The 15,058-nt window shown below is 37.8% G+C and overlaps 1 protein-coding gene across 2 annotated transcripts in view; it reads left to right on the top strand.

Annotated features, from left to right (window-relative positions):
• EDA2R (ectodysplasin A2 receptor) overlaps positions 1–15,058 on the top strand; it is a 69,921-nt gene that overhangs the window by 52,364 nt on the left and 2,499 nt on the right. The window contains exons 2-5 of one of the 2 annotated variants that reach the window (XM_007469646.1): positions 9,678–9,856; positions 10,410–10,495; positions 12,125–12,289; positions 14,867–14,923. In XM_007469646.1, the coding sequence (XP_007469708.1) occupies positions 9,678–9,856; positions 10,410–10,495; positions 12,125–12,289; positions 14,867–14,923 (487 nt within the window). The remainder of the gene's footprint in view (positions 1–9,677; positions 9,857–10,409; positions 10,496–12,124; positions 12,290–14,866; positions 14,924–15,058) is intronic. The other variant, XM_007469647.1, reaches the window with a different exon arrangement.

Raw genomic sequence — 15,058 nt, forward strand, 5'->3', positions numbered from 1 at the left:
AAGCTGTTTCTTTGAGAAGATAAACAAAATTGATAAACCATTAGCCAGACTCATCAAGAAAAAAATGGAGAAAACTCAAATCAGTAGAATTAGAAATGGATTGATGTAGTATCCTTCTTTGTCTCTTGTAACAGTCTTTATTTTAAAATATATTTTTTCTGATGTAAATATTGCTACTCCAACTTTCTTTTGATTTCCATTAGCATGGAATACCTTTTTCTATCCCCTCACTTTCTGTATGTGTCCCTAGATTTGAAGTGGGTCTTTTGTAGATAGCATATTTATAGGTCTTGTTTTTGTATCCATTCAGCCAGTCTATGTCTTTTGCTTGGAGCATTTATTCCTTTTACATTTAACATACTCACTGATATTTATGTATTAATACTATTTTGTTAATTTTTTAGATTTGTTTTTTAGGCCTTTTTTCTTTCCTTCCACTTTTGTTCTCTTCTCTAGGTATTTGATGTGTATCTTTAGAGTTCTCTTTGGATTCCTTTCTCTCTCTCTTTTTTTTTTTTATATCTATTGCAGATTTTTGTTTTGTGGTTCCCATGAAGTGTTGGCATGCAACCTATATATATACAAATTGTTGTAAGTTGCTGGTCTATTAATTTCAAATGCATTTCCAATATCCTACATTTGTATTCTCCTCTTCTCACCATTGCTGGTTTTGATAATATGTTTGTGTGTGGATGATTTCCTACCTTTGCTGTATGTTTACATTTACCATTGAGCTTTCCCATTTCATAATTTTCTTCTTTCTAATTGTGGCCTCTTATTTTCTGCCTATAGAAGCTCCTTCAGCATTCGTTGTAAACATCACTTGGTGGTGTTGAATTCTCTTAGCCTTTGCTTCTCTGTCAGGCTTTTGATTTCTCCCTCAAATCTGAATGAGAGCCTTGGTGTGTAGAGTATTCTTTTTTGTAGGTTTTTCTCTTTCATCACTTTAAATATACAGTATAGTGCTACTCCTTTCTGACCTGCAGAGTTTCTGGTGAAAACTCAATGGATAACCTTATCGGGATTTACTTGTATGTTATTTGTTGCTTTTTCCTTGTTGCTTTTAATATTTTCTCTTTGTCTGTGATTTTTGTCAATTTTATTATTGTGTGTTTCAGTGTGTACCTCCTTGGGTTTATCATGTATGAGACCCTCTATGATTCCTGAACTTGGGTGATTGTTTCCTTTCCCCTGTTAGGGTAGGGAATTTTTCACCTATTATGTCTTCAAATATTTTCTCATGCCTTTTATCTCTCTCTTCTCTTTCTGGGATCCCTGTAATGTGAATATTCGTGTGTCTCAGTGGTCTCTGAGATTGTCCTCACTTCTTTTCATTCTTTTTTCTTCTGTTCCTCGGCAGTAATTTCCACCATCCTTTCTTCAGCTCACTTATCAATTCTTCTGCCTCATTTATTCTGCTATTGGTTCCTTCTAGTGTATTTTTCATTTTCGCTATTTTATTCTTCAACTCTGTTTGGTTATTCTTTGTATTTTCTAACCTTTTGTTAAAAACTTCTTGTAATTTCTAGCTCTGTGCATCCATTCTCTTCATACCTTCTTGGATCATCTTTACAGTCATTACTCTGAACTCTTTGTTGGGTAGATTGCCTATCTCAACTTCACTTAGTTGTTCTGGGGTTTTATCTTTTTTCTTCATCTGGAACATATTCCTCTTCTATCTCATTTTGCCTAACTTTTGGTGTTTGTGATCCCAGAGGCTGCAGGATTGTAGTTCCTTTTGTTTCTGGTGTCTGCCCTCTGTTGGGTGAGGCTGGTCTAAGAGGCTTGTGCAGGCTTCCTTGTGAGAGCATCTGGTGCCTGCCCACTGGTGGGTAGAGCTGGGTCATGTCCCACTGGCTGGCAGAGCTGTGTCAAGAGGTGTTTTTAAAGGTGGCTGTGTTCTCAGGAAAACTTTAAGCAGTCTGTCTTCTGATGGTTGGTGCTGTGTTCCTATCCTGTTTGTTGTTTGGCCTTAGGCATCCTAGCACTGGAGCTTAAGGGCTATTGTGTGGGACAAAGTCTTGGTGTCAAAATGGCAACCTCAGACAGCTCAAACCAATGAGTACTCCCTAGTACCTCTGCCACCAGTGTCCTTGTCCCTGAAGTGAGCCACAGCCGCCCCCCTCCCCAGGAGACCCTCCAGGACCAGCAGGTAGGTCTGACCCAGGCTGCTATGAAGTCACTGCTTTTCCTCCTAGGTACCAGTCTGTACAAACCTTGTGTGTGTCCTCTAAGAATATTTTTTCTATTTCCCCAAGTCTTGTGGAGTTCCTGCCATCAAGCCCCACTGGCTTTCAAAGCCAAATGCTCTGGGGGCTCCTCCTCCTGATACCAGACCAGCAGACTAGGTAGCCTGATGTGAGGCTCAGAAATCTCACTCCTGTGAGAGAACCTCTGCAATATAATTATTTTAAAGTTTGTTGGTTGCCCACCTGGTGGGTACAGGATCCTATCATCTCATTGTGACTTCTTCTTTGTCTTTGGATGTAAAATATGTTTTTTGGGTGTTTCCAGTCCTTTTTTGTCAATGGTTGTTCAGCAGTTAGTTGTAATTTTGGTGTGTTCATGAGTGGAAGTGATCTCAGGTCCTCTACTTCGCCATCTTGTCCTCCACCACTCTATAAGCTGTGGCCACATGGCACCATGATGGTCCACATTCTGTCAGGAATCCCCCACTTTCCTTTCTGATTTTAGTCATCTTCATCTTCTCTCTTTTTTCTTTGTAAGTATAGCTGAAGGATTGGAAGGATTGCCAATTTTGTTCATCTTTTCAAAGGATCTACTTTTCATTGATTCTATTGTTTTTCTACTCTATTTATCTCCACTCTAATCTATTATTTCCTTCCTTCTGCTAGCTTTGGGCTTACTTTGTTATGTTTTTTCTAGTTCTGCATGGTATAAATTTAGATTATCTATTTGAAATCTCTTTTCTTTTTTAATATAGGCACTTACAGGTATAAATTTTCCTCAGACTACTACTGCCTTGCTGTATCCCATACATTTTGGTATGTGGTGTTTTTTATTTTCATTCAGCTTTAAGTAATTTACAGTTTCACTTAAGACTTTTTCTTTGACCCACTAGTTTTTTAAGAATGTGGTATTTAATTACACATGTTTGTGTATTTTCCAATTTTCTTTCTGTTATTGATTTATATCATCATTGTCTTGTGGTCAGAAAAGACACTTTGTATAATTTCAGTCTTTTAAAATTCAATGAAACTTGTTTCATAACCTAACATATGTGATCTACTTACAGAATGTTTCATGTGCAATGGAGAAGAATGTATATTCTTCTTTTGTTAGGTGTAGTGTTCTATAAATGTCAGTTATGTCTAGTTGTTTTATAGTGTTGTTAAAGCCCTCTACATTGTTATTGCTATTCTGTCTAGATATGCAATCTTTTATTGAAGTTGGTATTCAAGTCTCCAACTATTTTTTAGAACCACTATTACTCACTTAAATTTTGTCAATGCTGCATAGATTTGGGGGGATTTGTTATTTGGTGTATGTATGTTCAGAGTTGTTATATCTTCTTGATATATTGACCATTTATAAATATATAATGTCCTTCCCTTTCTCTTGTAAAAGTTTTAACTTAAAGTCTATTTTGTCTGATATCAGTGTAGACATCCCAATTCGCTTCTCAGTACTAGTTGCATGGAATATGTTTCTTTTCTTTTACTTTCAACCCATTTGTGTCTTTGGATCTAAATGAATCTCTTCATATAGTATATAAGTGGATTATGTTCTTTTTATCCAATCCATCAATCTGTACCTTTGGAGAGTTTAATCCATATACATAAAGTTTAGTACTGATAAGAGAGTACTTCTGACATTTTATTATTAGTTTTATGTATTTCTTATGCCAGTTTTATTCATCATTTTCTTCCTCATTGCCATTTTTGTGCTAGTTGATCTTTTGCAGTGAAAAGTTTTAATTCCCTTATCATTTCTTTTGTGTGGGTTTTTTTTAATATATTTTCTTTGTGGTTACCATGTAGATTCCCTTTAACATACTAAATTTTATTTATTTTTAAAAAACATTTTATTGGAGCATAGTTGATTTACAATGTTGTGCTAGTTTCAGGTGTACAGGAAAATGAATCAGTTATATATATATATATATATATATATATATATATATATACTCTTTTTTAGATTCTTTTCCCACATAGGCCATTACAGAGTATTGAGTAGAGTTCCCTGTGATATACAGTAGGTCTTTATCAATTATCTATTTTATATATCACATACTAAATTTTAACAATATATTTTGCATTAATACCAAGTTAATTTCAATAACATACATAAACTAGACACATACAGTTTTCTTTTGTTTTTATTTTTATTTGTTTTTGTTTTTTTGCGGTATGCAGGCCTCTTACTGTTGTGGCCTCTCCCATTGCGGAGCATAGGCTCTGGACACGCAGGCTCAGTGGCCATGGCACACGGGTCCAGCCACTCCGTGGCATGTGGGATCTTCCCGGACTGGGACATGAACCCGTGTCCCCTGCATCAGCAGGCGGACCCTCAACCACTGCACCACCAGGGAAGCCCACTAATACAGTTTGATATCACCTTCCTCTATGTTATTTTTGTCACTTTTGTTTTTATCTTAATCATTGTATGTGCAATAACATAGATTTATTATTGTTGTTGTTACTATTTTATTAATTTTTCTTTTAAATAATATAGGAAATAAAAGGCAGAGTTCCAAACCAAATATTCAATAATGCTGCCTTCTGTATTTGCCCATGTATTTAACTTTACCAGAGATATTGACTTCTTTTTATGGCTTTAAGTTACTATCTAGGGTCCTTTCATTTTAACCTGAAGAACTCCCTTTAACATTTATTGAAGTACAAGTCTAGTAGTATCAAACTCCGTTAGCTTCTTTTATTTATCTAGGAATATTTTAATTTCTCCCTCATTTTTGAAGGATATTTTGCTGGGTATAAAATTCTTGGTTAATAGTTTATTTCTTTTGAAACTTAAATATGTTATCTTATTGCCTTCCAGTTTCCAGGTTCTGAAGAGAAATCAATTTTGCATCTTATTGAGGATCCCTTGTACTTGAGAGATTGTTTCTCTCTTTCTGCTTCAAGATTTTCATTTTGTCTTTGGCTGTCCACATCTTGTTTATGTCTCATGTGGGCCTTTTTGAGTTTTTCCAAATTGAAGTTTGTTGAGCATCGTGGATGTGTTATTCATGTCTTTTGGCAATTTTGAGAAATTTCAGCCATTATTTATTCAAATTTCTTTCTGCTTCTTTATCTTTCTCTCTCTTTTACTTCTGGGACTCCCATAATGTGTATATTGGTCCATTTGATGGCGTCTCTTAGGTTTTGTTTACTTACTTCATCCTTTTTAAATTTCTGCTCCTCAGACATAATAATTTCAACTGTCATGTTTCAGGTTTCATCATTTTTTCTTCTACCTGTTCAGATCTGCTGTTGAACTCTTCTAGTGAATTTTTAATTTCAGTTATTTTACTTTTAAATTCTAGTATTTCTGTTTGGTTACTTTTCACAATTTTTCTTTTTTGATATTACCATATTTTTCATACATTTATTTTCTTATATTCTTTATATTCTTTAGTTCTTTGTCTGTGTTTTACTTTGAACATATTTAAGACAGTACTTTTTTGTCTTTGTCTAGTAAGTCTGATGTCTGGACTTCCTCAGGAAGAGTTTGTCAATTTTATTTGTTACTGTAAGTGGGCCATACATTCCTGTTTCTTTTTATGCCTTGTGCTTTTGTTGTTGTTGTTTTTGAAAACTGTTTTAATTATGATGTGGTAACTGGAAATAAGATTCTCCCCCTTCCCCATATTTAGCTGTTTTCTGTTGTTGTTACTTTATTTGATGATGGCTATAGTAGTCCATTTTTTTAGTTGTTTTAACCAAACTATTTGTGCAAAGACTGTATTCTTTGTCATATGTGATCACTGAAGTCTGCGTGGATCTTGTTCAGCTAATATTTTGACAGGAATTTCCTTGAGTGCCAGCAGTTAAAAGTAAAAAACAACAGTAGCAACCAAAAAACCCACATATCTCTCCCAATCTTTGAACATTGGCTCTGTGCTGAAGCACTCCTTCAACACTTAGCCAAACTGGCACTTAGCTCATGTATCAGTCTGATGTGCAAGCTTTGGGTCTTCTCCATATTTTTCTAGTCATGTGTCTTTCCCTGGACATACATGGGTCTTTCTAAACTGCCCCCATATATATTGGTGCTTTTGAATGTCCTAATTTCCCAAAGAATCTTCTCCAGCTTTTGATCGAGACTTAAGCAGTCATTATATGTCTCCACCCATAATTTCTTGTCCCAGGCATCTCTGGTTTATTAGTTTGCTTTGCAAAACATTTTAACAAATGCCCACTCATTTTCCAGCCTGCATTCTGAATTGAGTGAAACAGAGATGAGCACCTTGTATCTGTCCTTCAGATAACAGGTTAAAATAGACATACACAATAATTTTTGAGTAAGTTTTGCTTAGCTCACTCTGGTCCTAGGGGTGAGAGTTTCACACTAGGAACTCAGGCTGCTGCTACTTTAAGACTGCCTTCACTTTAGGACTGTTGCTGGGGAGAGGGGTGAAGTAAGGGCAAGTAAAAAATGGCACAAAGCTTTCCTATCATTTTCAAGATGCCTTTTTCTTGGTTCAGCATTTGCTTCATTGTTGTAAATGTTTGACTATTTCCCAGAGTTCTGACAACATTGATTCCTACAGTTTCTGTTTGTGTTGCTACACTTAGGAGGGAATGAAAGCTCAGAGCTGCTGCCTCCTCCATATCCCTGATGTCCTCTGTCATTTTTAATATATTGATTCCAACATCTCTCTGGGTGTCCCTGTGCACCAGAAGATCAAAGCATAATGAAAATTAAGGATATTTTAATTATAAAATAAGTATAAAGAAAAAAGACAGTTTTTTGTTGAGCCAGGCCTGAAAGATGCATACATCATTTTAACCATATTCCATTGGCTAGAAATTAGGCACACGTCCCTACAGACTTGTGTGGTGTTAGAAAATGTTGACAAGTGGTATTCCCAGGAAGAAAGGTGAATGAGTTTAGTGAACAACCAACCAACTTCTCCCACAACAAACAAATAACTAATATCCCTTGTTAAGTAGAGTTGTGTCTTTGACAAAGAGCCATGATATAACAGGCAGGAGCCTTGTTCCTACGTTAGAATGCCAGAGCTGGAAGAATATTTAGAGGCCATTTATTTTAATATACTCAGGTGTTGGGGACTCTGATGCTTGGAAATGGAGAGAGGCTAGCCAAAGTTACACTGAGTCAATACCAGACCTGAGACAATATCCAGCTGGATCACTCATCTCTCCTCTATACCACCTTTATTCAAACATGTTTGAGCATTTCTGAGAGTAAGATTCAATCTTAAAATATTGTATATTTCTAGAAATGTATCCACTTTTTCTTGGTTGTCCAATTTGTTGGCATATAATTGTTCATAGTATTCTCATGATTATTTGTATTTCTGTGATATTGTCTGTAACTTGCACAGCAAAGCACATCGACAAAACAAAAAGGCAACTTACTGAATAGAAGAATATGTTTGCAAATGAAATATCCACTAAGAGGTTAATATCCAAAATATACAAATAACTCATAACAGTCAACATCAAAAACACACAAACAACCGAATTAAAAATGGGCAGAGGACCAGAATAGACATTTTTCCAAAGAAGACATATAGATGGCCAACAGACACATGAAAAGATTTTCAACATCACTAATCATCAGGGAAATGCAAATCAAAATCACAATGAGGTATCACCTCATACCTGTCAGAATGACTATCATCAAAAATACAAGAAATAACAAATGTTGGAGAGGATGTGGAGAAAAGGGAACCCTCATGCACTGTTTGTAGGAATATAAATTGGTACAACCATTATGGAAAATAATATAAATGTTCCTCAAAAAATTAAAAATATTACTACCATTTGATCCACAAATTCCACTCTTGGGTATTTATCTGAAGAAAATGAAAACACTAATTCAAAAAGTTATATGCATCCCAGTTTCATTGAAGCATTATTATTTTTTTTTTTTTTTTTTTGCGGTATGTGAGCCTCTCTCCCGTTGCGGAGCACAGGCTCTGGATGCACAGGCCCAGCGGCCACGGCTCACCGGCCCAGCCACTCCACGGCACGCGGGATCCTCCCGGACCGGGGCACGAGCCCGCGTCCCCTGCACCAGCAGGCGGGCTCCCAACCGCTGCGCCACCAGGGAAGCCTGAAGCATTATTTTTAATAGCCAAGATGTAGAAGCAACCTAAGTGTCCATCAACAGATGAATGGATAAAGAAGATGTGGTATATATATATATACACACACACACACACACACACACACACACACACAATGAAATATTACTCGGCCATAAACAATAATGAAATCTTGTCATTTACAACAGCATGGATGGATCTAGATGGTATTATGCTAAGTAAAATAAGTCAGAGAGAAAGACAAATACAGTATGTCTTCACTTATATGTGGAATCTAAAAATACAAAACAAACAAATAAATGTAACAAAACAATCACAGATGTAGAGACCAAACTAGTAGTTGCCAGAGAGGAGAGGGGTGGAGTAATAGGTGAAATCAGACAGGGAAAAACAAATACTATATGTTTTCATTTATATGTGGAATCTGAAAAACAAATAAACAAATATAACCAAACAGAAACAGGCTCACAGATACAGAGAACAAACTAGTTGTTGGCAGAGGAGAGGAGTGTAGGGGTAAGGGCAAAATATTAGCTTGGCCAAAAAGTTCGTTCAGGTTGTTCCTAACATCCTGCAGAAAAACCCAAACGAACTTTTTGGACAGCCCAATAGGTGAAGGGAATTAAGAGGTACAAACTACCAGTTATAAACTGAATACACCACAGAGATGTAATGTACATCACAGGGATTACAGTCAATAATATAATAACTTTGTATGATGTGTAATCTATAAAAATATTGAATCACTGTGTTGTACTCATGAAACTAATATAATGTTGTGAGTCAACTATAGTTCAGTAAAATGTAAGAAATAAAATTTTCATCACAACCCAACACATACTTACATATTTCATCTGTAAAACTTCTACAAAACAATACTAAGATAGGTAGTGATTAGCGTTCATTGTCAAATATTTCCAGTTTCCCAGCTCTGGCACACTATAGAATTATACTTTCTTTTACTTTTATAGTTACTAATGATCAGGTGATGTGTGTGGTGAAGGACGTGAGCAAAATGAAATGAGTTATTTCTGGGGGAAGATTTAAGAGCCAGTGCACAGATCACAATATTCTCTTTTCTCTGATGTTCCAATCATGGTAGCACAAAGATGAAACCTCCATCACTCTGGGTAACCCAGTAAGTATAATGTAAAACAGAGCCCCCAGGAAATCTCTGGTAAGCAAACTGGTGTGAGTGAGAAATACATTTTTGTTCTTTTAAGACACTGAGGTTTGGAGTTTACTTTTTTACCATAGCATAACCTAAACTATGCTGACTGTAAATTGATGTCATGACTCAATAATGGGTTGCAACTTGCAGTTTATAAAATGCTACTCCATACAATGTCCACTTGTCCCATAGCTAATCCTCTCTCCAAGTTTCTGTAGAGTAATGTTAGTGACTCCCATTTCACTGAAGGATTGTGGTTATGGAGAAGGTGGAGATGCATACTGCACAGCCTGCCCTCCCCGCAGATATAAAAGCAGCTGGGGCCACCATAGATGTCAGACTTGCATCACCTGTGCTGTCATCAATCGTATCCAGAAGGAGAACTGTACAGCTACCTCTAATGCCGTCTGTGGGAACTGTCTGCCCAGGTGAGCCTGCTATATAAGGCCAAGCTCTTCTGGGCATTCTCTAGCCCTTGGAGGTCTCCCTCATCCTTACCTCTCAGGGCCTAGTTGAAGTATTCTAACTGTCCATATCATGATGAGTTTAAGATCCCCTGAGTGAGAAGCAATATTTTTTTAAGATCCCCCTATAAAGTACTTAGCACACAGTCAATTACAGATGAGTACTAAACAGCTGTTTCATCATGATGGCACGCTTAGCTCAGGCCCAAGTTTCAAGGTAAATCTCACTGTAGACCTAGAAGAGATTAGGAAGCAGTTGGTGTCAAAGCAGTGTTTCCTTCTCTTATGAGACTAGTTCCCCTTTTGGTTATAGGGTTTGGTGAATGGGGGAAGAGGTGGAGTGTCTGGGACTCTGAGTCAGAATCAGACATAGAGGCAGAGAACTCACGAGGGGTCACAGTGAGTGATGGCTTCCTGGAGGGCAAGACTCTTAGAAGCTGCTTATGGTTCAAGAAGGACCAATCCAAGTACATTGCTTGTTTGATCATCTTGCCATTTTTTATTGCTCTGACTACAGGTTCTACCAAAAGACACGTATTGGAGGCCTGCAGGATCAAGAGTGTATCCCATGCACGAAGCAGACCCCCACCTCTGAGGTTCAGTGTGTGTATCCAGTTCTCTTCTCACCTTTCCCCCCCCAATCCATTGGGTGACAACAAGACAGCATAGTAAAGACTTCCCCTACCCCCTCATACTCCTTCCTATAGGGTAGATTGGCAAGGGAATTGGTTAGATTTGAGTAATAGTTTTGCCATATATTATCTGTGTAACCTTCTATAAATTATTGAATCTCATTGGACCTCATTTCCCTCACCTGAAAAAAATGTAAGTCGTGAAAATCACTGTTCTTCATACCTTACGGGATGCTGCCTAGTTCTAGTGAAATAAGAGGTTAGAAAACAATTTTGTAAATTATAATATTTGTACACTTGTGTATTATTTATTTGAAGTTTATAGGAGTCCCTAATGTTTAGGACTAGTAAAAGGCTGAATAAAGTACTAAGATCTAGTCTGTGCCCATATCACTATCCATTTATCTATCATTTTTGTCTATCTACCAACTATATGTCTTCTCACTTATTTTTTTTAATTTATTGATATCTTTTTAAAACATGAAGTATTTAAAATATGTAGAAATATTTTAAATGCAGAAAAATATAAAAATAAAAATGCTCAGTTACACAGCATCAATGATTAATAAATCTTAAAATTTTGCATATTTGCTTCAGATTTCTTTTTAAATGAAGATTCCACAAGTTTAATGGAATTTGTGTTTTGATCCTTTCTGAGTTCCATTCTCTCGTTACCTCCCCAGAGGCAACCACTATCATGAAATTGTGTGTATCTTGTTGGTAGGCTATGCTACAGTAACAAACCCCCAAATCTCAGTGATTTCATGCAATAAAAGTTTATTTTTCATATGCAAAGATCTTACTCTATCTTGTAACTATATCATCAAACCATGTGGCTTCCAGGTTGATGGGACAGGGTAAGAGATAGAGGAGACATACTGGCTTTTAACTACTTCAGTCTGCAAGTGACACACATTTACTTCCACTCACAGTCCATTGGCCAGAAATACTCTTATGGCCTTACTACAAGGGTGTATGGGAAATGCAGAGAAACATGTGGATAACTTGTGAGCACTATGACTCTGCCATACTCTCCACCCATGTTTTGATACTTGTATTCATTATATATATATATATATATATATATATATTCATATGCAATATATTCTATATGCTATTTTTTATATTTTATAATGTTTTATATAAATGATATCAAGTTATATACTCTCTCTCCAATTTGTTTTTCCTCTCTGGATTATTTAAATTGATCCATACAGGTCTTTTATTTTAAATGCTATATAATAATATTACATCATAGAATTATATCATGATTTATTTATCCTGTGCCCTACTGATGAACATTTTAGTTTGTTTCTATTTGTCTAGGTTATATAACTGAATGTGACACAGAAAGACCACAGGATATGTGCATCTTCAAATAACTATACTAATTTATACCATACAGGCAGTATATGCTAGTTCCTCCACTTTTTGTTCTTTATACTTTTCTCTGCTCTACAAAGAAGTAGAACCAGTTTAGCAGCCCTAGTTGAGGAAGACCCTGGGGAGAGGGTGCTTTCCTGAGGAAGTCCAGGCCCAGTGTCAGGGTGACTATTGACTACCTACAGTGACTGACCTTCCCTACTTTCTTGTTTCACAGGTGCCTTCCAGTTGAGCTTAGTGAAGGCAGATGTACCCACAGTATCCCCTCAGGAGGTCACACTTGTTGCACTGATGAGCAGTCTGCTCATGGTGTTTACCCTGGCCTTCCTGGGGCTCTTCTTCCTCTACTGCAAGCAGTTCTTCAACAGAAATTGCCAGCGTGGTAAGGGTAGCTGCTTCACGTATTACATGAATCAGGAACAAGGCTCTAACTAGCAGAAGAGAGGAATTTCCTGGGGTTGAGAGTTAATGGACCTTCCCTACAGTGCTGAAATATCTGGGGTGGCAATAGAATGCACAGGACTTCACAGGTGATTGAGGCTGACCCTATGAGTTTATAGGACCTGGTTCTTTAAGGTGTGTTGATTCATAAAGGGCTACAACATTATGGGAAACCCTTGGGAAAGGCATCTGAAGTCCTCGTCCAATCTACCTCTAAATCACTGTGTAACTTTAGATAAGTCATCTAGCTTCTTTGGGCCTCTTTCTCTTTAATCTTTAAAATGAGAGATGGAGTTGATTTCTAAGTTCTTTTCCAATTAGTTATATCTACTAATAGGTATAGATTCTGGAGCATGTCCGGAAAAGAGGAAGGCTGGCTGGAATAAGACATGACTATAATTAAAGTGGGTGAGGTCTCAGGCAATGGTTATCAGTATAGTAGTATACCAAATGTGGTAACTGAGAGCCCAATGTCCAGAGGAATTGGCAAACTTAGACATTTTTCCTCAGACAATAATGATAACCAGAGGTCTGGCCCAGCCCATAGGAGATGGTCATGTGAAATTTTAGATGGAATGTCATATTTAAAATCAGGAGTAACATCATGATCTATTTTCAGCACAAGTCCAGCCATTAGCCAAGAATATGAGACAAGAATGCCAGGTCACTGAGGGCAGATATAGGGGAGGTGGGATGGTGGATGGCCAAGACCAGAGAAGGGTTTAGATCTTTAGTCAATAGTACTGAGGTTCAGTGCAGCTTCAGTGCCATCAAGGGAGCTGAGAGCTGGACAGAGACACCAAAATAGGAACCCAGGCCAGTAAGTGGAGTTGATTTAGTAAGGAAAGAGGAGGATACATTCTACTAGATACACAGGTGCTAAGGACTCCTCCTCAGCCCACTGGATATTGGGTCCAAAGCAACACAACTTTTTTCAACCTCTCTGTTTGTGTGGAAAGATTCTGCTTATATAGGCCTACCTTGGTCATTTTGGATCTAGGGTCTGCCAGATGATCTTCAAAAAGCTTAGAAGATATGTTTGGCTCTACCTCTCACTTAAGTTGAGGTGAATCTAGGATTTCAGGGGATGCAGGGCACAAGGGCAACACTGTTATCTCTTTATGACCCTTCTCAAACTCTAATTCTCTCTCCTCTACTCTCTGGTGTCTCCTGGAACATTGTGGCTCAGGGTGGATCATCCTGTCTCTGACTTTGGAGGCCAGTTTTTCAGATAAGAGCTGTTGCCCAGTCCCTGGGCATGGGCATGAAACATGGGAAATGAAGCATTTGGGCCCCAGGGCCCGGAAAGAAGAAGATGAGGCAACATCTGAGAGCTGCCTGTCTCCCTCCTCCTGCCTCAGGAGAAGAGAAATGGGTAACGCTTCTCTGCTCCTCCTCTGTCCTCAAGATAATAATGCAGTACCCTTTTCTGGGGATACGAGGGCAGGCAGCTCCCTCAGGGTCTCCACAGGGGAAATAAGATTAGACATTTTCTCATTTATCAGGAGGTGTTTTTCAGGAGTCACTGACTTACATGAATACTAGGGTTGTATAAGGGAGATTAATATGTGAATTGGATCCAATATAATGTTCATTAGAGAGGAGTAGAGACTGTGGCAAACTGAATAGTTCATCCCCTGTCTAAAGAGGAATCTACTACTCAGTTTCAGCTGTTTGTTACCATATAGGAATATTCAATGTTTCAAGATCTTCTGAATTTTCAAGAGAAGCCAAAACTCTGGAGTTTTATATGAAATAGTTTTAAGTTATGGCAATGAGTTATAATTAAAAATTACCACAACCACAATGCAGGGGTCAAACAAACACACATCCCATAGGCTCTCAGTTTGTAAACTGATGTTGAATCAGACTTATGCATGAAAGGTGTTTTAATTTTCTAGCACTGCCAGAACAAATTACGACAAATTTAATGGCTTAAAACAACACCCATTTATCATCTCACCATTTCCATAGATCAGAAGCTTTGTAAGCTTGGCTGGATCTCGACTCAGAGTCGCACTAGGCTGAAATCAAGTGTTGCCGAGGCTGCATTCATTTCTGGAAGATCAAGAGGTTAATCCACTTCCTTGATTATTCAGAAAGGTGGAAGAATTCAGTTCCTTGCAGTTATAAGGTTGAGGTTCCATTTCCTTGCTGACTGTCTGCTGAGGACCATTCCCAGTTTCTAGACACCACCCACTCTTTGACTTATGACCCATTTCCATTTTCAAAACTAACAATGGTGGTCAAGTCCTTTTCCTTTCACATATCTGATACTCTCTCTGACTCTTCTGCCTCCATCTTCCCCTTTTAAGGACACATGTCATTACATTGGGCCCACCTGGGTAATCCAGGATAATCTATCTATTTTAAAGTCCATAATCTTAATTCCACCTGCAAAGTGCCTTTTGCCATATAACACAACATATACACCGGCATAACACCAGGGAATAAAGATCATGTCTGGTGTGGGGGTTGTTAAAATCCTGCTTCCCACAAAGGATTTCTCTTTATCTAGAGAAATTGACAATTTTCCCTGATCCACCACCAGGTAGCCTTAATCTGATACCCCAATGTAAATATGTTTCTCAACTGTGTCACCTCAGCCTGGTGCTAGGTGCTCTGGTCCCCAGGTATGGGAGGGGGAGCACTAGTTCCCAGATCTTTCCTGATTTTGTGCTCAGGACCAGGTGCCCCTCTAAGAGGAGCC

This window comes from Lipotes vexillifer, unplaced genomic scaffold, assembly GCF_000442215.2.
Source record: "Lipotes vexillifer unplaced genomic scaffold, Lipotes_vexillifer_v1.1 scaffold60, whole genome shotgun sequence".
Lineage (NCBI taxonomy): Eukaryota > Metazoa > Chordata > Mammalia > Artiodactyla > Lipotidae > Lipotes > Lipotes vexillifer.